This window comes from Macaca thibetana, chromosome 4 (assembly GCF_024542745.1).
Source record: "Macaca thibetana thibetana isolate TM-01 chromosome 4, ASM2454274v1, whole genome shotgun sequence".
In the NCBI taxonomy this organism is placed as follows: domain Eukaryota; kingdom Metazoa; phylum Chordata; class Mammalia; order Primates; family Cercopithecidae; genus Macaca; species Macaca thibetana.
Window position 1 is genome coordinate 104,232,608 of NC_065581.1, and position 24,641 is coordinate 104,257,248.

General features: G+C 48.3%; 1 protein-coding gene across 1 annotated transcript in view; it reads right to left on the bottom strand.

The window, feature by feature from the left end:
- Positions 1–2,698: 2,698 nt before the first annotated feature.
- BEND3 (BEN domain containing 3) overlaps positions 2,699–24,641 on the bottom strand; it is a 31,144-nt gene continuing 9,201 nt past the window's right edge. The window contains exon 3 of the mRNA XM_050786707.1: positions 2,699–8,433. Within this exon, the coding sequence (XP_050642664.1) occupies positions 6,187–8,433 (2,247 nt within the window). The 3' untranslated portion in view covers positions 2,699–6,186. The remainder of the gene's footprint in view (positions 8,434–24,641) is intronic.

Here is a 24,641-nt window from a genome sequence, read left to right on the forward strand (position 1 = left end):
ACCTCAGGTGATCCACCCACCTAGGCCTCCTAAAGTGCTGGGATGACAGGCGTGAACCGCCGCGCCCACCCTATTTCTATTATTTACATTCATTAGCTCCCAAGGCTCTGTCATTGGAGCTTAATTCTAAAACCAGCCCTCCTGTATCTAAGATCAGACAAACTGGGGCTTAGAGGATGGGAGTGATAGACACCACGGCTGACTTGCAATTGTTTTAGGATCTGAGTCTTGTGCATTGTGACTTGGGTATGATGGAAATAAGAGGCCAACTTGGGCTCAAATCCCGCCACCGCCATTTTCCAGTTGTGTGAACTTGAGCAAGAAATCAACTTCTCTCCTTACCACAAAACTGAGTTAATAACAGTGACCACAGCAATGAGTTTTTATGAGAAGCAAATGAGATAATGTAGACACCATTTGTGTCCCTAGCTTTCTCACCCGTTAACAAGGCCTAATTACGGTACTTACCTCACAAGGCTTTTGAAAGAGTAACACGTTGCCCACGTTCCGTTCTCAGCAGTGTCTGGCACATAAAATATACTCAGTGAATGTTGGTGCCATTCCAGTCAGAAGCAATGCCTGTTCTTTCCTTTCTCCACCACTGGCCAGATATTCCAATTTTTTTTTTTCTTTGAGATGGAGTCTCACTGTCGCCCAGGCTGGAGTGCAGTGGTGTGATCTTGGCTCACTGCAACCTCCACCTCCCGGGTGCAAGCAGTTCTCCTGCCTCAGCCTCCTGAGTAGCTGGGACCACAGGCGCCCGCCACCACACTCAGCCAATTTTGGTATTTTTAGTAGAGATGGAGTTTCACCATGCTGGCCAGGATGGTCTCAAACCCCTGACCTCAAGTGATCCGCCCGCCTCAGCCTCCCAAAGTGCTGGGATTACAGGCATGAGCCACCGCGCCGGCCCAGATATTCCAGATTTATCTGAAGGCTCCTTAGAATCCACTGCATTTCACCATTCCAGTGGTCATGATAATCTGGTGTCGAGTTCTTATTTCTGAGAACTAGATCTTACAAGTGCGCTCACTGACTGAAACCCCGTGAACGCTCTTTTTGGAAGAAAACAAAGATACAGTCAGAGGAGTCTCAAATAATTTAGCTTTTCCTCACTTCTTGTTTAAACTAGCTAGTGGATTTAGCATTTGGAGGTTCAGGCCCAGCCCCCAACCAAGGCACACCTGCTGAGAAGGCTTACAGCACAGATGTGCTGGTTGTATAGATTTCAGGGTTATCAAATAAGCAAACACTCACTGTAGTGTTTCAATCATGAGCCACAAACTACTTTATATCTTGTGATCCCTGGGCCAAAGAGGTTTCTCTGACATCTTGAGACAGTATATATATATATATGTGTGTGTGTGTGTGTGTGTGTGTATATATATGTGTGTGTGTGTGTGTGTGTGTATATATATATGTGTGTGTGTATATATATATATATAAATTTTTTTTTTTTTTTTCCTTGAGACAAGTTTCTGTTGCCCAGGCTGGAGTGCAGTGGCATGATCTCAGCTCACTGCAACTTCACCTCCCGCATCCAAGCGATTCTCCCACCTCAGCCTCCTGAGTAGCTGAGATCACAGACATGCGCCACCACATGTGGCTAATTTTTATAGTTTTAGTAGAGACAGCGTTTCACCATGTTGGCCTGGCTGGTCTCAAACTCCTGACCTCAGGTGATCCACCTGCCTTGGCCTCCCAAAGTGTTAGGATTACAGGTATTAGCCAACGCGCCTGGTCTAATTATTACTATAAAATATTAATGATTTTAGCCGGGCGAGGTGGCGGGCGCCTGTAGTCCCAGCTACTCGGGAGGCTGAGGCAGGAGAATGGCGTGAACCCGGGAGGCGGAGCTTGCAGTGAGCTGAGATCCAGGCCACTGCACTCCAGCCTGGGCGGCAGAGCGAGACTCCGTCTCAAAAAAAAAAAAAAAAAAAAAAAAAAAAATAATGATTTATAATTAGCCAAAGAGAAGAGAAGGTAAGGGAAAACATACATCATTTTTTACAAATAATACATGAGGCCAGGCACAGTGACTCACACCTGTAATCTCAATACTTTTGGGGGCTGAGGTGGGAGGATTACTTGAGGCCAGTGGTTTGAAACCAGTCTGGGTAACATGGTGACGTCACATCTCTACCATAATAAAACCAGCCAGGCATGGTAGTGTGGGCCTGTAGTCTCAGCTACTTAGGAGGCTACGGCAGGAAAATCACTTGAGCCCAGGAAGTCAAGGCTGCAGTGAGCCACGACTATACCACTACACTCTAGCAGGGCTGGGGTGGGGGGGAACTAAAACCCATTGGATCCAAAGTTAAAAAAAAAAAAAAAAAAAGGAAGGGGGGGTTAAATGAAAATGAAACTCTGTTGGCTTTGCAGGACTGGCCTGGCACCTGACCAGGAAAGGTTAAAAAAGGTCAAATGAGCCTCCCAGTGCATGGCCAGGAAGTGGTTTGTAGAGGAATGGTTTGGAGGATTTATCTGGCAATTTCTTATTCATTCAGCTGTGGCCAAACTGAAATCCTGTGAGCTGTACCACTGACACCTAGCGTATGGAAGCCCCAGAAGCTGAAATCCCCAGGAACATTCACGTTCTCCCCGGAAGGCGGGTGAGGAGGCCACGCAGAAAGACAAATAGACCAAGACATGTCAGAGAGACCAGTGCTCTAAGAAAATAACATGTTACGAGACCATGTTTTTCTATTTTTATAACATTTTATATAACTCATAAAACAGTGTTTGTATAAAAATTCACACAAAGTTGCTAGAGAGCATACAATTTCCAAAAATGTCCTGGGTTTTTGTTACATTCAGTTTCCTAAGGATGCACTCCAATCTATGGTAAAATGCAGACATGATGCAAGATTTCATTATCTTTGGTAAAACTATTCTCATTATTTTGCTCCTCACAGTATTAACTCTGATATCCACTTTGTGCAGGGTCTGCTATTACTAGGATGTCAGAAAAACATTAAGGCTGGATCTACGAGAGGCAAGCATTTCCAAACAGCAGTAACAGCCCCTCGGCCCCCACCCCCACTTCATATATCTGTACAGTCTATCTACACAGCCAGGCAGGGTGCGGGCTCACGACCTCCACTGGGGAGTCTTGAGATCCCTTCTCGACTGGGCAAGAAGCAAACATTTGGGGGGAACGTTGGAAATGGAGGCCATCTCTAAATGAACCCAGTGGTCATGCTGTGGTGTGGTCAGACCAGTGACTTTTACCAACTAAATAGCCTATCCATTCACCACTAAGTAGATCCCATCGGCTGGTTGGTTGATGATTGCTGCTGATGTGGTTCCCCCTCCCCACAAACATAAAAGGAAAGGAAGGTTTGGAGCCAACACTGAAAGGGGAGGGGCATGCTAGCGCAAATGACATCAGACACGACTTTATTCCCTGTCGAACATTTGTTGTCATGTAGACACAGCCAAGGTGAACTGAAGCAGGATGCGAACACTCAATACATTCATGACTATCTTCATACATTCTTTAAAAACTTAGAGAAACTGAGGAAGACTACCACCTACTGTGACTTACTAGTTCATTCAACATCAAAACGTGTCTGTGCTAATTTTTTAGTCCTTGGGATACAAGGCCAAGAAAAAAAAAAAAAAATCCAAAATACAAACAACTAAAAACCAAAGAATTTAGAAGGGGCGGGTGGGGGAAGGAAAAGGATTGCCAACAGGTTTCATGGAACACATTAAATTTTGAAAAAATAAGTATTTTGTACTTCTATTGCTTCATGTAAAAAATTTAAAATAAAAAAATGCCCACTGGAGTCATCTGTATGGATGGAGAAGTGAGGACACCATACAGACAGGGCAAGGACCTGCGGGCGTTTCCTGGCCACATCCAGAGAGATGGGGAGGGTTCCCAGGTGTGTCCACTTCTCTTCACAGAAAGGGACTGTAAGATTCTGGGGGAAGATGCCCTACACATGAAATAGATTAAGAAAATCACTGAAATATGGTTTCTAAAAATTGAACATGCTCTGGGTTACAAAGAGACATATTTAATTCCTAGAACCTATTGATTTCTCTAACACGGGTAGATGGGAGTTTCAAAAAAATTAATAATAAATGATTGTGCTTCTAAAGTTGCAGGGTCAACATTCCACCCTCTAGAAAGCAGGGCAATTCATGGCTTGGAGTCCTCTTGTTTACATCCTAGAAACCAGAACAAATTCCATGGGACCTCCCCACTCCAGCGCCCAACAACCAGCGGCGGGTGGGGGAGACGGCGGGAGAGGGCCACAGCTGTCTTTGGGCAGGGTGCGTGTGTGTGCATGCTGTGTGCACGTGCTGCAGAGACTAAGGCATAGAGAAGGGCCCAAGCGAGGGGGGAAAGTGAGTCTCCTGGCTGCTCCAGTCCCTCCTTTCCAGGCACAAAGAAGTTGAACTTGTTATTCGTGTAGGCCCCCTTCATCTCACTTCAGCTTTTAGTAAGCAGTGCGTGTGTGCATGAGTAGCTGTGTGTGACAGAGTCATTCAGTCCCTGTGCCTTTCTAAATCTGTTTGCAGTCGCAACAGAAATAATCTGTAAATGACACTTAGGAGCACATTTACTAGTTAGATCAGCAACTTAACATTGCTTAAAATTCTGTATTTTAAAAAATGCTCCTGGTCACAGGCAAGATTATGTCATACAGCCAGTGGAACTGAAGTCCTTATCAGCTATCTCTGCATTTTAAAGTAGCAAAATATTAAGCCATCCCACAGGGGTTCTACGACTACCCTGTGTGATTTAATTAATTTTCCAGGACTCTGGTATGACGTATTGTTTGCATTTAACTGTTTCCTTTCCCTCTTAGGCATTTGGCCCCCAGAGTTAGGTAGGTAAAAGGATCATTTTAAAGGATTTTACCTGTCGGGGAACTTCCCAGTTGGTGCTCCTGGAGAGCATGCAGCTGGCCTGCAGGAGCCTGACATTCCCAGTCAGGAGGGAACGAAGACATGTGCCCCCCAAGGCAGGGGGTAGCCAGGTATAGGACAGCAGGACCTTCTAGAGAGTCCAAGAGGAAAGTTGTGAGTGGACCCTGGGAAGGGACATGTGTGCCCCCTCTGAGACGGCCTGTGTCCTTCCAATGCCTGGTATCCCCAAGAGGGGCCCAGAGCTGGGCCTGCCCTGAGGAGCGAGGATGTAGTGCTGCCTGGAGGAGCTAACGCTGAGGTCTGGGGAAGTCACCACAGAGCTCCTGGTACCTGGATTTTGTACAAACACACACACAGAAAAGTAAACAGTTCATGGTGAGCTCAAAGAGGCCCACCCTTAAATCTAACAAGAAGCCAAAAGCCCCTGCACTGTTTTCCAAGGAAACACGTCTACTCCCTCCAACCAGCAACCACGTATGGAGAGGGAATGGGGGCAGTGGAAGGACACGGCTCAGATGGAGACACTGCAAACGTGTTTCCACGGCTGTCTACATTCATATCATCATCATCCAGTGTTCTCGCCTACAGAGTGACACAACATTCTACCAACACGCCTGAAGCACAGGCCAAGCTGAACGGAAGCCTTCCCAGGCACCAGAGCAGAAGGGAAAACTTGCACATGGTCGTAAAGGACTTCGTACTATTCCAGCCCCTCTACTGCCATCCAAGGGGCATCTTGACTCTTCCAAAATCAGATGTAAAAGACAAGGTCAGTAAAATCAGTATCCATGCCACCTGAAGCTATGATTAGCCGCTGTGCACGAACATGGCACTTTTAAAGAGGTTTTTTTCTAAGTAAAATGGCCCCCAAAGAGCCCAATTATTTTTTTAAGGGTTTCTTTTTAATTAAAAAAATGGGTAAAAATGGAAGATGTAAAATATGGGAAGAGGGGCAAGAGAGTTGCTGGGTTTGCATTTTAAGCTGTAAGGGGCTGGGGAGGGCACAACCAGGGAGAGAGGGCCCCTACCCTCTGGTCCCTGCCCTCACAGCTTGCTCTCCCCACTCAGGCTGCCCCACCGGGGCACACAGGACAGAAGTTGTAAGTACAAGAGACCAAACTCAAGGCTTCTTTCTTGCGGCTGGGCGGGTGTTTACGTGTGCAAATGTAGTAAGCCACTCCCCACGGACATAAGGTGCCTGTCTGTGGATGCCATAGGCGTGCTCCCAAGTATTGCTCAGTCCCAAGGGTGCCCATCGCTCAGCCTCTGGTGACCCCGAATCTCTGGGCAGGCCACAGGCCTTCACTTCTCCACTTTCTTCGCTTTCTTGAGGATGTCGCATTTTTTCCTGTTGGGGCGGCGGCACCTCTCATCGATGCTGGGGATACATTCGTAGTGCCACACCTCCTCCATCTTCTCCACCGGGTAGACGGCTTCCACGTAGTGGCGGATGAGCCGCAGTCGCGTGGGGTCCAGCTGCTTCTTGTTGCAAGCCCCGGAATGGTTGTACTGCAGCCGGAGGTTCTCGGCGGTGAAGAGTTCGGGAAACAGGCGGACGAGGAGCCGGGCAGCAAAGTTGCCCACGGAGAGGCTCTGCTGCACGATCTCACGCACCTCCTTGTCAGACAGCAGGTAGGGAGAAGGCACCGGGAAGTCAGGCGAGGGGACCACCAGTTCGTCCAAGGGGATCTTGCAAAAGTCCTTGCTGCTCCTCTCGGGGGGTAGGGGGGGTCCCTCAAACTCCTCCCGGAACCTCTCCGGGTTGATTGCATAGCTGGTCAGGTCTCTGCACTCGGGGCCTGGCACGTGGACCTTGCGCTGCTGCTGGTAGGAGCGCCTCTGCTCCGTGTCCCGGCGCCGGCAGCGCTCATCCAGTTTGCCCACGAACTCCAGGGTCCAGACGCGGTCGTTTTTGGCGCGCGGGTAGAGCAGCTGCACGTAGTGGCGGATGAGCTTGATGCGGGACGGGTCCAGCTGCTTCTTGCCCAGGGAGCCGCTGCAGTTGTACTGCTTGCGCAGGTTCTCGTGCGTGAAGAGCTCGGGGAACAGGTGCACCAGCAGGCGCGAGGCGAAGTTGCCGATGGACAGGCTGCTCTCGTAGATGCTGCGCAGCTGCTCCTTGCTGAGCAGGCAGTCGGCACCGGGCACCTCGAAGTCAGGCTGGGGGATCTCTAACTTGTCGAAGTCGATGGGCACCAGCCAGATCTTCTTGGAGCGGCGCCCCGGCCGCTCACCCTCGAAGCTGTCCTCCACCTTGACCACTGAGATGTCGTCGGGCAGACTGGAGGAGTCGTAGCAGTCATCGCGCGGGGCGTCACCTTCACTGCCCGCGTCCAGCCCTAGGCCCTCGAGCTCGTCGTTGATGCGCTGGGCGCACTGCTGCAGCCAGGCCTCCTCCTCCTGCATGTCGGGGAAGTAGATCTCCGTGTAGTTGCGGATGATCTGGAGCCGCTGGGGGTCCAGCTCCTGCTTTCCACCATCCCCATAGCAGCTGTACTGTTCACCTAGCTTGCGGTGGTCGAAAAGCTCGGGGAAGAGCCGGTGGAGGAGGAAGACGGCAAACTCGCCTGGTGAGGAGGCTTCATCCAGAAACTCAGTGAGGTCCTGCGTGTCCACCACGTGGTCTGAGGCGATGGTGCTGCTCCGGTCCAGAGACAGGGCCTCCTCCTGGTCTTTGTTGTCCAGGAAGTGGCCGGGGTCCACCTGCTCTGCCTCAAAGAAGCTGGCGACCTGGCCACTGGGCTGGCTGTCCTCCATTTCCCGCTGGGCCCAGAAGCGGCTGAAGAAGTCGTTCAGCTGGGGCAGGCACTCGGCCTGCCACACGGCCGTGTCCTTCACCGAGGGGTAGTAGACCTCCACGTAGTTGCGGATGAGCTGCAGGTGCAGCGACTCCAGCTTGCGCTTGGCCGCAAAGCCACAGGCACTGCAGCCTCGGGAGAAGTCCACGTCGCTGAAGAGCTCGGGGAAGAGCTGCACCAGCAGGCGGCAGGCCAGGTCCCCCCCGGACAGGCTCTGGTCCACGATCTGCTTGAGCTCCGCAGCTGTGAGCTGATACTCAGGGGGCGGCTGGAATTTGGCCACCATCTCAGTGGGGCTCACCTGCTTCTTGATGCGACTCACCTCCAGGGAGAGCAGGTCCACCTTGCTGTGCAGCTGGGACATGTTGGACGTGAGGGTGTTGAGCATGTAGAACATTTTCTGGATCAGGAAGTAGATGTTGGGGTCACTGTCAGTGCCTGCCCCAGTGCTGCCAGAGTCCCGCTTCTGTGGCTCATTCAGGAGCCGCAGCGACGAGGGGCTGTTGCTGGCGTTTGCCTTCTCGAAGAGCTCGTACACGTTTAGCAGGTCCCCCGAGGGAGGATTCTTCTTCTCCATGATCTTGTGCGAGATGCCATACAGAGGCTTCTTGTAGGAAGGGGTAGTGGCATCGTTGCAGGGCTCCTCCTCTCCTGGCCACACAGAGCCCAGGCTCCTGCCCCTGCTGGCCTGCTCGCCATTGCCTTGGCAGGGCGAGCTGTTCTCACGGTTCCGCATGCCTGCTAGGAGAGCCTGCAAAACAAAAATCATTTCCCAGAGTGTTAGGAGGGTGCTGTGGTTTATGACACTAAACAAGCGTCTGCGTGGCACACGGATGGGCCAAGGTCAACCTTGGGAGCATGTGAGAAACTGATTCCTCACCCTGAATCACTCCGTCATCCAAGGATGCACTGATACAAACCTGCATCTCCACCACCCCAAACCCGCTGCTCTCCCTACTCCCCGAGAAAAGACTGGCTGGGCCCAGGGAGGCTTTATGCTCTTGCAGGACACCAGCACTGGACTTCCTGCCCATCAGAGGGCTGACACTGACGTTGGCAATACCGGGTAAGAACTCTGCAAGAAACAGGAGGGAGAGCACAGGAAGGCGACGGGCTTGTGCAGCTCCTGGCCACAGACAGGTCACCTCATGGACCCATGCCTTGGTCTGCTCTCAGGAAGGGACAGAGATTCCTACCTATGGTAGCTCCCAAAGGCAGCAGTGTGTCCTTTCAGCCTGCAGCCTTTGGGAGAGCAGGCATGCCTTCTCAGGAAGGCTCCTCTGAGATGCATGGTAGGGGCACATGAGAACTGCGCTGTGGAGAGCAGCTGTCTGATGCCAACTCCACCATTGCCTGAAATCACATCTTAGACCAGAAAAGGCCGGCCCAGAACTCTCTGGCCTATGCAACTGTGAGACAGTAGAAACAACAACCCCCCGTTTCTGAAAAATCAACAAGTATATAAACTGTGTTATATTCATACAATGGAATATTACTCAGCAATAAGATATTAATTATTGATACAGTACACAAAGTACTCATGATAAATCTCAAAATAAATCACAAAAAAAGAGGCCATAGTGTATGATTCAATTTGTGTATATACAATTCTAGAAAACACAAGCTTGCCTATAATGACAGAAGGCAGACAGTCATTGCCTAGGGATGGCAGGGAAAATTCGATGGGACACGGAGAATGACACAGAGAACGTCAGTGGGTTGACGGATGTTTATCATCATGACTGTGGCTATGGGTTCACTGGTAGACACGTGTCAAAACGTATCAAATTGTATACCTTAAATATGTATCATTCATTGTATTTCAGCCATAACCTAATAAGCCTGTTTTTGACAAATGTTGAATTTGGCCCAGACACTTATGGAAATGTATATTTGAGTTTTAGGAAAGCAGATGAGCTAGTCAGTGAGCACTGGTGGGTGTTGGGGGAGCAGGGAGCTTTTGCTCCCCCTGACAGGCATGTGCCTCGGGCAACTGGGAATGGACAAGAACACACGGCATCCTGGGGTGCTTCTCTCCACGCTTGGGAAGAGTACAGGTGGCTGGGACCGGCCTAGCCCAGCGCTTAAGCTCTAGTGTACACACTGAATCACCTGGGGTCTTGCTGGAATGCAGAGTGTGAACCCTGGGCCTGCATCTCTAACAAGTTCCTGGGTGCTGTGGCTGCTGTCCATCCTCTCTGAATAGCCAGGGCCTGGCAGTCAGTGTTTGCTCTCAGCTTATCTCATCTGGGCAGATAAGGGTTATTAGAAAGTTTTCAGGTCACTAATGCCAGCATAAAACAGGGCATGAGGTGTTTTTCTCTGCAGCCTCAACCAATGTAGGGAAAAGAGACAACCTCAAGAAGTGAGGCTTCATACAGCAAGTGAGCAATATGAGGCTGAGAATAGGTAGATACAGGGGGAATCGAAACCAGGACTCCAAATAAACAGAAAACTTTTCATCCTTCTGAACCTTCCATGTGTTCTTTTTCATTTAATTAATGAACGGCTGGGCGTGGTGGCTCACGCCTGTAATCCCAGCGCTTTGGGAGGCCCAGATGGGTGGATCTCCTGAGCGCAGAAGTTCTGCCAGCCTGGGCAACATGGTGAAACACTGTCTCTACTAAAAAAATACAAGAAAATTAGCCAGGCGCGGTAGTGTGCACCTGTAGTCCCAGTTACTCGGGGGGCTGAAGTAGGAGGATAACCTGAGCCTGGGAGATGGAGGCTGTAGTGAGCTAAGATCTTGCCACTGCACCCCAGCGTGGGTGACAGAGTGAGACCCCATCTCAATAATAATTAATGAATTACTTCCTAGACTCTCTCTTTTGGATAATAGAATAATCTGACTCATATTAGAGAAATGTTAATTCTTCTCTTGTGCCTCCATGAGGACAACCGTGCAAAAGAAAAACTACTCCTTTAGTGACCTTATAAAGGGACTCGTAAGTACGTTAGTTATCACAGAGCTGGCCAATACTGCCTTCGGGGTTTGCGTGTGTGTATATATATGTATATATATACACACACACACACACACTCATATATATATATGAGCAAATGGTCAGTGGCAATGGGCCCTCGTGGGCCCCACTCCCCACCCCTCCCCTCTGCAGCACTCCCCAGGAGCAGAGGATCAAGGACATACCAGAGTGGAGGCAGCCTGTCAGGGGAGGCCTGCCACCTGCCCCACTCCCTCTGGGGTCTCCTTGCCGAGCTGTCCCCATCCCCATCAAACTGCATGATGGTTGTGGGATGGGACCATGTTGTTCCTGAGTCTATCCCCAGTGCCTGGCAAAGTGCCCAGGGTACAAAAGAGGTCAATGAATTTATGTCAACCACACATGTGGATAAAGCAGGGCAAAGTGTTCCACCATTCTCAAATACATGCTTAAGAAAAGTGAGGCCAAGGCCGGGCGCGGTGGCTCACGCCTGTAATCCCAGCACTTTGGGAGGCCGAGGTGGGCGGATCACAAGGTCAGGAGATCGAGACCACGGTGAAACCCCGTCTCTACTAAAAATACAAAAAATTAGCCGGGCGCGGTTGTGGGCGCCTGTAGTCCCAGCTACTCGGGAGGCTGAGGCAGGAGAATGGCGTGAACCCGGGAGGCGGAGCTTGCAGTGAGCCGAGATCGCGCCACTGCACTCCAGCCTGGGCGACAGAGCGAGACTCCGTCTCAAAAAAAAAAAAAAAAAAAAAAAGAAAAGTGAGGCCAGGTGCGGTGGCTCACACCTGTAATCCCAGTAGTCTGGGAGGCTGAGGCAGGGGATCTCAAGCCCAGGAGTTCAAGACCAGCCTGGGCAACATAGTGAAACCCCATTTCTACAAAAATAAGCTGGGAGTGGTGGTGTGTGCCTGTAGTCTCAGCTACTCGGGAGGCTAAGGTAGCAGGATTGCTTCAGCCTGGGAGGTTGAGGCTTCGTGAGCTGAGATCACGCCACTGCACTACAGCCTGAGCAACAGAGCAAGACCCTGTCTCAGAAAGAGAAAAAAAAGAGAAAAAAAAGGAAAAGGAAGCTGTTCTGATAAGAGCAGTGGCAGAGAGGTATGAAGGTACGGCTAAGAACTCAGCTCAATCAGCAAGCATCCTTGTTTGTAACCTTATAAGCCTCACCTTCCTGTGTATAACTCAGGGTAAATCATGGTACCTGTCCCACAGGGTGGTTGTGAAGATTTAACGAGACAGTGCACATACAGCACTGAGTCTGTCTGAATCACAGTAAGTGCTTAATATTTATGGCCAGGCGCGGTAGCTCATGCCTGTAATCCCAGCACTTTGGGAGGCCGAGGTGGTTGGATCACTTGAGGTCAGGAGTTTGAAACTAGCCTGGCCAACATGGTGAAACCTCATCTCAACTAAAAATACAAAATTAGTTGGGTGTGGTGGCAGTATTGGCCAGCTCTGTGATAACTAACGTACTTACGAGTCCCTTTATAAGGTCACTAAAGGAGTAGTTTTTCTTTTGCACGGTTGTCCTCATGGAGGCACAAGAGAAGAATTAACATTTCTCTAATATGAGTCAGATTATGACTATTACATGCCTGTAATCCTAGCTACTTGGGAGGCTGAGGCAGGAGAACTGCTTGAACCTGGGAGGTGGAGGTTGCAGTGAGCCGAGGTTGCAGTGAGCCAAGATGGTGCCACAGCACTCCAGCCTGGGCAACAGAGTGAGACTCTGTCTCAAAAATAAATAAATAAAAATTTATTATTACAAATTACATAATGCTATTCCCAAGCCATGGCAGAGGTAGTTCTGTAGGGGACTTTTTTTTTTTTTTTTTTGAGAGGGAGTCTCGCGCTGTCGCCCGGGATGGAGTGTAGTGGCCGGATCTCAGCTCACTGCAAGCTCCGCCTCCTGGGTTTACGCCATTCTCCTGCCTCAGCCTCCCGAGTAGCTGGGACTACAGGCGCCCGCCACCTCGCCCGGCTATTTTTTTGTATTTTTTAGTAGAGACGGAGTTTCACTGCGTTAGCCAGGATGGTCTCGATCTCCTGACCTCGTGATCCGCCCGTCTCGGCCTCCCAAAGTGCTGGGATTACAGGCTTGAGCCACCGCGCCCGGCCTGTAGGGGACTTTTATTAAGGGAGTTGTAATGATACTCTCAACCCGTACACTGAGAAGGACTTTCCCACGGTGCCTCAGGGTAAGTCACGCATGGAAGGTACATCTTAGAGTCTGTTTGTCCTAAAGGCTGGGAATTTAAGCCCTTTATGTTTCTTCTGTTCTGCTATCTGGCATTATTTGTTTAAAAAGAAAGGAAAACATATACACACACCAGAAAGGAAGGGGTGGAGATAACTGACACCCTTTACCCCAGTGCAGTGTTTCAAATTGTAGGTTAGCAGATGATAACTGATTCTGGTGGATCGTGACCAACATAAGAAGAGGGAGGGGCAGGGCGCGGTGGCTCACGCCTATAATCCCAGCACTTTGAGAGGCCGAGGCAAGCAGATCACGAGGTCAGGAGATTGAGACCATCCTGGCTAACGCAGTGAAACCCCATCTCTACTAAAAATACAAAAAATTAGCTGGGAGTGGTAGCACACGCCTGTAGTCCCAGCAACTCGGGAGGCTGAGGCAGGAGAATCGCTTGAACCTGGGAGGCAGAGATCGCAGTGAGCATGATGGCACCACCGCACTCCCGCCTGGGCGACAGAGCATCTCAAAAAAAAAAAAAGAAAAAAGAAAAGTAAAAAAGAAGCGGGACGGATTAGTCACTAGGAAGGCTTAGGTGGGAGGGCCACTTGAGTCTTGGAGGTGGAGGTTGCACTGAGCTGTGATTGCACCACTGCACCACAGCTTGGGCAACAGAGTGAGACCCTGTCTCAAAAAAAAAAAAAAAAAAAAAAAAAAGGGAGGGAATGAGGAAATAAGAAAGCAAAAAGAATAGAAAAATATCAAAGTGTACTGCACAAAGTAAATCAATTTAGGAGTTTTGTTTCATTACTATGTGTATGTCTACATGCTTATTTACAAATTCATACATGTAAGTTGTATTGATCTATAAGGTGATTTATAACCGTGGGTCACTGTGGCAAACCACTGCCCTAACAAACTCAAAGTGCCTTACTTGCTAATTCCTATAGAATGTAAAGTAAATGTTTTGGCAATTTATTCACCATTAAGTTCTATTACACTAAAATAACTTTAGAGGTCCTATAGACTATAAGATTACTATAAGGTTTACCAATAGAGAGAAATTTGGGTTTGAAGTACTAACAATTACAAATCATATACTATATTAGGAGTGATTTTAGAAAAGGAGGCTTTCCTTTAAAACAAGGTTCCATTAGCACATATTTTAAAATAGAATTTCCTACAGAAAGAGATCATCAGAAACTTATATAGCATGCAACAAGAGTACATGTTCTAGAGGGAGACTTGCCCTAATTAATACCCAGGGGAGAAATGAGTACAGGGAAGTTTCTGGTGAATTATTTGAATACCAACAACACACACAATCTTTGACTCCCCCACATTCCTCCAGCAGGCGGGAGGCAAGAGTACGTTGAAACTGGGAAACCCCCCATAACTCTCAATATTCAGCCTCATTAATACAAACATTTCCGTTTCCACCAAGCATGTTAGAAACACTGCCGTCAATAGAAACATTTTTGGCTACACTGCTTGAATAAAAAATGTTAGTGTCCCAGCAGAGGGCAATATTCACTCCCAGAAACCTTGGGTACACAATTCAACACAGAACACAACACAAGCACTGAAGAGAAGGTTCTTAGATATTCCCACACTGGTGTCCTGTCAGCTCAGTGCTCCAATTAATTCCACAAACGCTGCCAAGGCGGCAATGGGCTGGCTGCATTTGTGGCTGATGATAAAATCTCGGCTCAGCTGTCTAGGAGTATCAAGAAATCTTTAAATCTGTGCTACTTGGCACGGGGTAGGACTGGCTGACACGTTTCCAATCCTCTGAGGCTCGTCTTCCAACCATATGGGAACTCTGCTGTACAGCTCAGGCTGCGCAATGCCAGCGTCTAGCCCGGATCTTGATCAGGGCGTTTCATTCAACCACCGGCATCCATAGAACCCAGAGAGAACGCCCAAATCTCTCAGCTGGAGAATCTGACTGAACAAAAAGAAGCTGATGTTGGGTTGCAAGTGAGGAGTAAATAGACTATTTAGGGAGATTCCAGGTGTCCATGCCCAGTGACATCCCAGGGAGTGGGTCACCCTGGAGATGCTCCAAGTACTAGACGTCTTCATCAGGACCCCAAATCCAAGGGTGGTCACTGAATTTAGTTAATGAATAAGTGGCTCAAAAGTGCCCTGAGAGGCAGCACACTGGAACACACAGAAAGCAGCAGGGCTTGGGGAAGCAGGGAGGCTATGTGAAACAGTAGTCAGGGGGACTGGGGTTGGCATCTCCCTCCTGGAATCACAGTCGCAAGAATGATGCTTACCACTTTCATTTTCAACAGAATTATTTTCATCATCATCATCGAATTTTTTTTTTGAGACAGGATCTCACTCTTGTTGCCCAGGCTGGAGTGCAGTGGTGTGATCTTGGCTCACTGCAAGCTTCACCACCGCCCCCCAACCCCCCGGGGTTAAGTTATCCTCCCACCACAGCCTTCCGAGTAGTTGGGACCACAGGCGCACACCACCATGGTCAGTTAATTTTTTTTTTTTTTGTATTTTTAGTAGAGACCCTGCACTTATTTTCTGTCCTGGGTATTAACTAGGGCAGGTCTCCCTCTAGAACATGTACTCTCGTTGCACAGTATATGAGTTTCTAATGATCTCTTTCTGCACAAAATCCTATTTTAAATGTACTCGCCATGTTGTCCAGGCTGGTCTAGAATGCTTGAGCTCTAGCAATCTGCCCACCTTGGCTTCCCAAAGTGTTGGAATTATAGGTGTGAGCCACCACACTTGGCCAAAACAATTTTTTTTTAAATTAAATAAGAGACAGGGTTGCACTAAGTTGCCTGTGTTTACAGGCGTGATCCCACTACTGATGACCAGGGGAGTTCTAACCTGGGCCGGTTCACCCTCCTCAGGCAACCCAGTGGTAACCCTCACTAAGTTCAGCATCAATATAGTGACCTCCCAGGATCAAGCCAGACATAGTCTCTGCTCCCGTGGCTCTTCCTCTGTGGGTCATCCTTCTGCTGCCAACACTATATGGTAAGGGTGAAGGACGTGCTAAGATGGCTGAAGAAACAAGATAAAGCAACTATAATGAAGGGAAAAGAGGAAGACCAGAAGACCTAGCAAGACACGAGTGCACCTAAGGCCTCTCATGCATCTTACAAATATCCCGGTACCCCACCAGCATGATGTTTGAGTGCCCAGTTCAGAATCACGCAGGCTTGGTAGTGCTAACTTCTCTGAGCCTCATTAAAATGGGAATGTACCTATCTGCGATACTTGTTGAGAGACTTAAGAATCCTCAGCTCACACCACAGTAACTGACACTCACGAGGTGTTCCATGCATTTGCACTGCATGAGATGGCATTTCCATTTTCTAAATGAAAAACAAACCACAATGACATTTTAGAATTAAAAAAAAATAAACAAAAAACCCCGGGAGAACAAAGCTAACCTCTGCCTGGCATACGGCTCTTGAACACTGCCCCACTTCTGTGAACAAAAAGATGATTACCAATAAAAACTTTGGCTTCACACCTCCCACATCTGCTATATTTGGCTACGAAGCCCTCTCCAACAGAGGTGCCAAATAAGTCTTTATACAGCCCTTTGTTAGACTTTTTGAGGGAGGTTTTTTTCTTCTAAGCATTGTACTAGATGTCACTCATAAAACAAGCTGTCAACATTGATAGATGCCTGCCTGTGACGTGCATCAGGGCTCCCCACTTTGCCCTCCTGCCCTTTCCTTGGGGCAGGAGAGAGAAGACAGAAGATGGTTTATGTCCTGAGTAGATGGTGCCCAGGCCTAGGTGTCCTCAAGGGCATCAGGTGACCTCCCTTGATGGTGCCATGCTGATTTCGTTCTGATAAACGTAGAGGGAAGCAGCTGAATGCTGGTCATGGGGTTGAGGGCTGGAGATGGGAGCTCAGAGGCAGTAAACAAACATTTCTTTTTTCTTTTTTTTTTGTAGACAGTCTTGCTCTGTCACCCAGGCTGGAATGCAGTGGCGCGATCTCGGCTCACTGCAAGCTTCGCCTCCCGGGTTCACACCATTCTCCTGCCTCAGGCTCCTGAGTAGCTGGGACTACAGGCACCCGCCACCATGCCTGGCTAATTTTTTGTATTTTTTAGTAGAGATGGAATTTCACTGTGTTAGCCAGGATGGTCTCGATCTCCTGACCTTGTGACCGCCCACTTCGGCCTCTCAAAGTGCTGGGATTACAGGCATGAGCCACTGTGCCTGGCCCAGTAAATAAACATTTCTGAAGGCTGACGTGGAGCATGTCCCGTGCTGTGTCCTCATGTGGGCGATCTCAGTGATCCACAACAGCCCAGCGAGGCGGGCAGTGTCACCCCTTGCGACGGTAGAAGAACCTGAGTCTTGGTGATCTGCCCCTAGTCTGACCCGACTCTCTTGCTTGTTCTTGTATTTTAGCATGCTGGTAGTGATATGGGAGGGGGCTATGGAAGTGCTGGGTAGAGAAGGGCACGTCCCTGGCTAGGGCTCCACCCTCAGGCCTGTGCCCATGGACCTAGGTGAGGACAGGCACTCCTGCCTTCACACCCAAATGTTGCATTTTCCGAGACCACCCTGGCCTGCCACGCCCCCGTTTCTATCCTGTGCCTATAGAAATCCCCAAGACCCTAGCAGGCAGGCACACAAATGGTTGGATGTTGAGAGGAGGGGATCAGTGGAAGAAGATACAAGCAGCTGGACGTCTACAGAAACACATGGGTGGAAGAACAGACAACTGGGTGGACGTTGACAGGACGTCGGGAGCACACCGACAGGCACAAGCATGACGGCAGGTCACTGACCGGCAGAACAACGTGGAGTTTGGCCGGGGCAGCAGGATCAGAACCACCAGCTGGTCCAGAGAATCATGAAAAAATAAAATAGTGATTGCTTTTTTTTTTTTGAGATGAAGTCTCAGGAGTCTCGCTCTGTCACCCAGGCTGGAGTGCAGTGGTGTGATCTTGGCTCACTACGACCTCTGCTTCCTGGGTTCAAGCGATTCTCCTGCCTCAGCCTCCCAAGAAGCTGGGATTACAGGCACGCACCACCACACCGGGCTAATTTTTGTGTTTTTAGCAGACACGGGTTTCGCCATGTTGGCCAGGCTGGCCTGGATCTCCTGACCTCAGGTGATCCGCCTGCCTCAGCCTCCCGAAGTGCTGGGATTACAGGCGTGAGCAACCACGCGCAGCCTAGTGGTTGCTTTAAACTACTAGGTTCTGGAGTAGTTCTGTGCTACGTAACATAACATAGCACAAGTGAACTGATACGCTAAACTTTGTCTTCCATGTCCTCAACTCTGGCTTTACTTGAAAACTTGAAGTGAGTTTGCAGAACTGATCACAAGTAGAAATGTAATGTGACACAGAAAAATATTTTTGGGTGTTCCTTTAGGTGATCACAAACAGAAATGTAATGTGACACAGAGAAAAATATTTTTGGGGGTTCCTTTGGGAAATTAACATACTGCTTGTCACTTCTCATCACTTCCAGCGTAACCTCTAGGAATCTAACCTACAGAAACACTCATACAGTCACTGTGTTGATGTATGGGGATGTTTTCCTGGCATTACTTGGAATAATATAAAATTGGAAAACATCTAAATGTCAATCACAAAGGAAAATAATAATAAAGTATGGTTAAGCTATTCCACTAGCTGTCTTGTAGCTTTCATCTGCCACAGCAGATCACAGATCAGATTTGTGGGTTTTCATCTAGTTATTACTTACTGCACTAGAAACTGCCATCCATGCATGAAACTTGCCCAGATCACAAGGTATGCAGCAAGTGGCAGGGTTAGGCAGTCAGAGTCGAGGGTAGAATATTTCTAATTATTCCTTTATTAAAAATTATCAGCCAGGCACGATGGTTCACGCCTGTAATCCCGGCACTTTGGGAGGCTGAGGCAGGAGGAATGCTTGAGCCCAGGAGTTCCAGACCAGCCTGGGCAACATGGCCAAACCCCAACTCTACAAAAAAAATGACCCCAGAAAACAAAATTACCTGGGTGTGGTGGTGCGTGCCTGCAGTCCCAGATATTTGGGAGACTGAGGTGGGAAGATCCACCGAGCCCAGGGGGTTGAGGCTGCAGTGAGCCATGGTCACACCACTGCACTCACCCTGGGTGACAGAGCAAGACCGTGCCTCAAAAAAAATACTCATAGATATTAAAAAAAAAAAAAAAAAAATCAACATTTTTTTTCTGGACATTATAGATTTTTTTTAAAATGTCTCATTTAACTATTAATTATGATACTCAAAAACTAGAAGCAACCCAAAATGTCTGTCAGCTGATGAATGGATAAACAAAAGGTGGTGAGGCTGGGCTCCGTGGCTCACGCCTGTAATCCCAACACTCTGGGAGGCTGAGGCGGGAGATCCCTTGAGGCCAGGAGTTTGAGACCAGACTTGGCAACACAGCGAGACCCTATCTTGGAAAAAAAAAAAAAAAACTATAAAATGGAATATTATTTGGCCATGAAAGAAGATGAAGGGCTTCAGGTTTCTGGTCCAGCATGGAAGGAGCCTGAAAGTCAGCCCTCCATCCTAACTACAAGGAAAAAGCTGAACAAACTGAAAAAATCAACACGTTTTCTTAGACCCATAAGACTGGTAAGGTCACAGGGCAAACCACTGCCCCCAGACTTGGCGAAACAGACGGGTGAATACAGAGACTCCCAGCTTACCATAGCAGACACCCGAGAGCAGACTTCCACAGGAACCAGGGCGAGGGCAGGGAAACCCGAACTGCAACTGAGGAGCCGCTGGAGATGCAGTGTGGACAAGTCTGAGAGTTAAAATCTCCAGGGGTACCCAATCAGCACGGGTCCCACACTTTTGTGGGTTCCACTGAGAGGTGAAGCCGGCTGGGCTTCTGGGTCAGGTGGGGACTTGGAGAACTTTTCTGTCTAGCTAGAGGATTATAAACACACCAATCAGCACTGTGTCTAGCTAAAGGATTGTAAATGCACCAACCACCACTCTGTACAAACACACCAATCAGCACTCTGTGTCTAGCTAAAGGATTGTAAACACACCAATCAGCACTCTGTAAAACTGCACCAATCAGCACTCCATAAAAATGCACCAATCAGTGCTCTGTGTCTAGCTAAAGGATTGTAAATGCACCAATCAGCATTCTATAAAAATGCACCAATCAGCGCTCTGTCTAGCTAAAGGATTATAAACACACCAACCAGCAGTCTGTAAAATGGACCAATCAGCGCTCTGTAAAATGGACCAATCAGCAGGATGTGGGCAGGGCCAAATAAGGGAATAAAAGCTGGCCACCCGAGCCAGCAGCAGCAACCCACTTGAGTCCTCTTCCATGCTGTGGAAGCTTTATTATTTTGCTCTTCACAATAAACCTTGCTGCTGCTCACTCTTTGGGTCCACACTACCTTTATGAGCTGTAACACTCACCAAAAGGCTCTGCGGCTTCGTTCCTGAAGTCAGCGAGACCATGAACCCACCAGGAGGAACAAACATTGTACGTGCCACCTTTAAATGCTGTACTCACTGTGAAGGTCTGCAGCTTCACTTGTGAAGTCAGTGAGGCCATGAACCCACAAACCCACCAGAAGGAATAAACTCCCGATACGTCTGAGCATCCGAAGGAACAAACTCCGGACACACCATCTTTAAGAGCTGTAACACTCACCGCAAGTGTCCGCAGCTTCATTCCTGAAGTCAACGAGACCAAGAACCCACCAGAAGGAATAAATTCTGGACACACTACCTCCAAGAACCCTACCAGGTTCTCACAGTGAATATTAGAGAAAAATCCCCTTCTACTTCTGGCAGGTGGAGAGGAAAGGGAACCAATTTAAAATATCAGAGCATTCTCTTTTCTTTTTCTTTTTCCTTTTTTTTTTTTTTTGAGACAGAGTCTTGCTCTGTCACCCAGGCTGGAGTGCAGTGGCATGATCTTGGCTCACTGCAGGCTCCGCCTCCCGGGTTCACGCCATTCTCCTGCCTCAGCCTCCCAAGTAGCTGGGACTATAGGCGCCCGCCACCATGCCCGGCTAATTATTTTTATATTTTTAGTAGAGACAAGGTTTCACTGTGTTAGCCAGGATGGTCTAGAGCTCCTGACCTTGTGATCCACCCGCCTGGGCATCTCAAAGTGCTGGGATTACAGGCGTGAGCCACCGCGCCAGGCCGCCTTCTCTTTTCTTAAGGCTTGCCCTCGGGAGAACTATTTAACGTGAGCTAAACCTGCAGGGGTTTTATCAGAGCCTAACTGACAGGAAGGGAGATACCCAACTCCAGCTCCAGCCTTCTACCTGAAGGAAAAGAAACACCTAACATCAGCCCACTTGACTCATCCTGTCCCACTTAAGGGAGGAACGGAAGAACAAAGAAGTCCAAGTGAAGTTCGCAGTCCAGAGATGCAGGGCTGCTAAAAGACTGAGACCTGGCCAGGCGCACGCTGGTAATGCCAGCACCCCGGGAGGCTGAGGTGGGCAGATCACGAGGTCAAGAGATGGAGACCATCCTGGCCAACATGGTGAAACCCTCTCTCTACTAAAAATACAAAAACTAGCTGTGCATGGTGGTGCACACTTGTAGTCCTAGCTACTTGGGAGGCTGAGGCAGGAGAATTGCTTGAACCCGGGAGGCGGAGGTTGCAGTGAGCCGAGATCACATCACTGCACTGCACTCCAGCCTGGAGACAGAGCAAGACTCCGTCTTAAAAAAAAAAAAAAAACGGAGACCAAATCCAGGACTGGAGAATGCTGCTCTCTCCCTTCCTTCCTCTCCTCCAACATTACTGAAGGACTATTCACAGGAGTTCCTTGTACTCAGAATACCATGTCTGCTTATTAAGAAAAAACTGGCTGGGCACAGTGGCTCTCGCCTGTAATCCCAGCACTTTGGGAGGCCAAGGTGGGCGGATCACAAGGTCAAGAGATTGAAACCATCCTGGTCAACACAGTAAAACCCTGTCTCTACTAAAACTACAAAAATTAGCTGGGCATGGTGGTGTGCGCCTATAGCCACAGCTACTAGGGAGGCTGAGGCAGGAGAATTGCTTGAACCCAGGAGGCAGAGGTTGCAGTGGGCCGAGATCGCACCGCTGTACTCCGGCCTGGGTGACAGAGCAAGACTCCGTCTCAAAAAACAAAAAACAAGAAAGAAAAAAAAACCTACAAGGCTGGGCCAGTAATCCCAGCACTTTCAGAGGCGAGGCGAGTGGATCACTTGAGGTCAGGAGTTTGAGACCAGCCTGGTCAACATGGCAAAACCCCGTCTCTACTAAAAATAAAAAAATCAGCGAATGCCTGTAATCGTAACTACTTGGGACGCTGAGGCAGGAGAATCACTTGAATCTGGGAGATGGAGGTTGCAGTGAGCAGAGACAGCACCATTGCACTCCAGCCTGGGTAAGAAAGCGAGACTCTATCTCAAAAAAAAAAAAACAGGGAAAAGAAAAAACTACAAGGCATACTAAGACCAAACCAGACTCACAGGTGGTAGGGATGCTGGAATTATCAAACAGAGAATGTGAAACAACTATGATTAATATGCCAAGGACTCTAATGGCTAAAGTAGACAACATGAAAGAATAGATGGTCGGCTGGGTGCAAGCGCTTTGGGAGGCCGAGGCGGGCGGATCATGAGGTTAGGAGTTTGAGACCAGCCCGACCAACATGGTGAAACCCCATCTCTACTAAACATACAAAAATTAGCTGGGCATGGTGGCACGCACCTGTAACCCCAGCTCTCAGGAGGCTGAGGCAGGAGAATTGCTTGAATCTGGGAGGTGGAGGTTGCAGTGAGCTGAGATCGTGCCACTGCACACTCCAGCCTGGGTGACAGAGCAAGATTCCATTTCAAAAAAAAACAACAACAGATGGTCAAGGGACACACAAATGAAAATACTTTTTTTTTTAGAGACAGGGTCTTGCTATGTTGCCCAGGCTGGTCTTAAACTCTGGGCTCAAGCGATCTTCCCGCCTCAGCCTCCCAAAGTGCTGGGATTGCACATCAGCTTGGGCAAAAGAGCGAGACTCTGTCTCAAAAAAAAAAAAAAAAGTGAAATATCTCTACAATGAAAATGGTAAAACATTCATGTGAGAAACTGAAGAAGACACAAAAAAAGGAATGATATTCCACATTCATGATTCAAAAAATCAATACTGTTAAAGTGAAATATTATCCACACTACCAAAAGCCAACTAAAGATTTTATTTTTTTTCTCACGCCTGTAATCCCAGCACTTTGGGAGGCCGAGGTGGGTGGATCACGATGTCAGGAGATCGAGATCATCCTGGCTAACACAGTGAAACCCCGTCTTTACTAAAAATACAAAAACAAATTAGCCGGCGTGGTGGCGGGTGCCTGTAGTCCCAGCTACTCGGGAGGCTGAGGCGGGAGAATGGAGCTTGCAGTGAGCTGAGATTGTGCCACTGCACTCCAGCCTGGGCCACAGAGTGAGACTCCGTCTCAAAAAAAAAAAAAAAAAAAAAAAAAAAGGATTTTATTTTTTTTGAGACACAGCCTTGCTCTGTCACCCAGGATAAAGCGCAGCAGCATGATCTTGGCTGACTGTGATCTCCGCCTCCTGGGTTCAAGTGATTCTCCTGCCTCAGCCTCCTGAGTAGCTGGGACTACAGGCACGTGCTACTGTGCACAGCTAATTTTTCTATTTTTAGTAGAAACGGGGTTTCACCATGTTGGCCAGGCTGGTCTCGAACTCCTGACCTCAAATGATTCACTCACCTCAGCCTCCCAAAGTGCTGGGATTACAGGCGTGAGCCACTGCGCCCGGCTACCAATTACAGATTTAATACAATCCCTATCAAAATTCCAATGATATTCTTCACAGAAACAGAAAAAATAATCCTAAAACTTATATGGAACCACCAAAGACCCAGAATATCCAAAGCTATCCTAGAACACAATTGAAGGAATCACATTACCTGATTTTAAATTATACTACAGAGGCCAGGTGTGCTGGCTCATGTTTGTAATCCCAGCACTTTGGGAGGCCAAGGCAGGCAGATTGCTTGAGGTCAGGAGTTCGAGACCATCCTGGCCAACATGAAGAAACCCTGTCTCTAATAAAAATACAAAACTTAGCTGGGTGTGGTAGCACATGCCTGTAATTTCAGCCTTTGGGGAGGCTGAGGCACGAGAATCACTTGAACCTGGGAGGTGGAGGTTGCATTCAGCCAAGATCGCGCCACTGTACTCCAGTTTGTGCGACAGAGCAAGGCTCTGTCTCAAATAAATAAATAAATAAAATAAATTAGGGAGTTTGTTGCCAGAAATGTTCAAAGGACTTCTTCAGAGAGCAAGAAAATGGCGGAGGTCAGAAACATGAATCTACATAAAGAAAGAAAGTGCATCAGGGAAAGAATAACTGAAGGTAAAATAAAAACTTTATATTTGTTACTTTGAGAACTCTTTGTTCAAAATAATAACAGCCACAATGCAGTCAACTATATATGCTCGCATGCGCGTGTACATGCACTTATATATAAATGAATGACAGCAATAATACAAGGGAGAAGAGGGAGGAATTTGGACTCTTTCATTATAAGGTACTCACACCACTCCTGAAGTGGTAAGTTATTTGAACATGGACTAGTTGTAAATATATGTTGCAAACTTTAGGTCAACCATTAAAAAAAAAGAAAAAAATATTTAAGAAAAAAGTATAATTAACATGCTAAAAAAAACAGAATTAGGCCAGGTACAGTGGCTCATGCCTGTAATCCCAGCATTTTGGAAGGCAGAGGCAGTGGATCACCTGAAGTCAGGAGTTCGAGATCAGCCTGGCCAACATGGCAAAACCCCGTCTCTATTAAAAATACAATTAA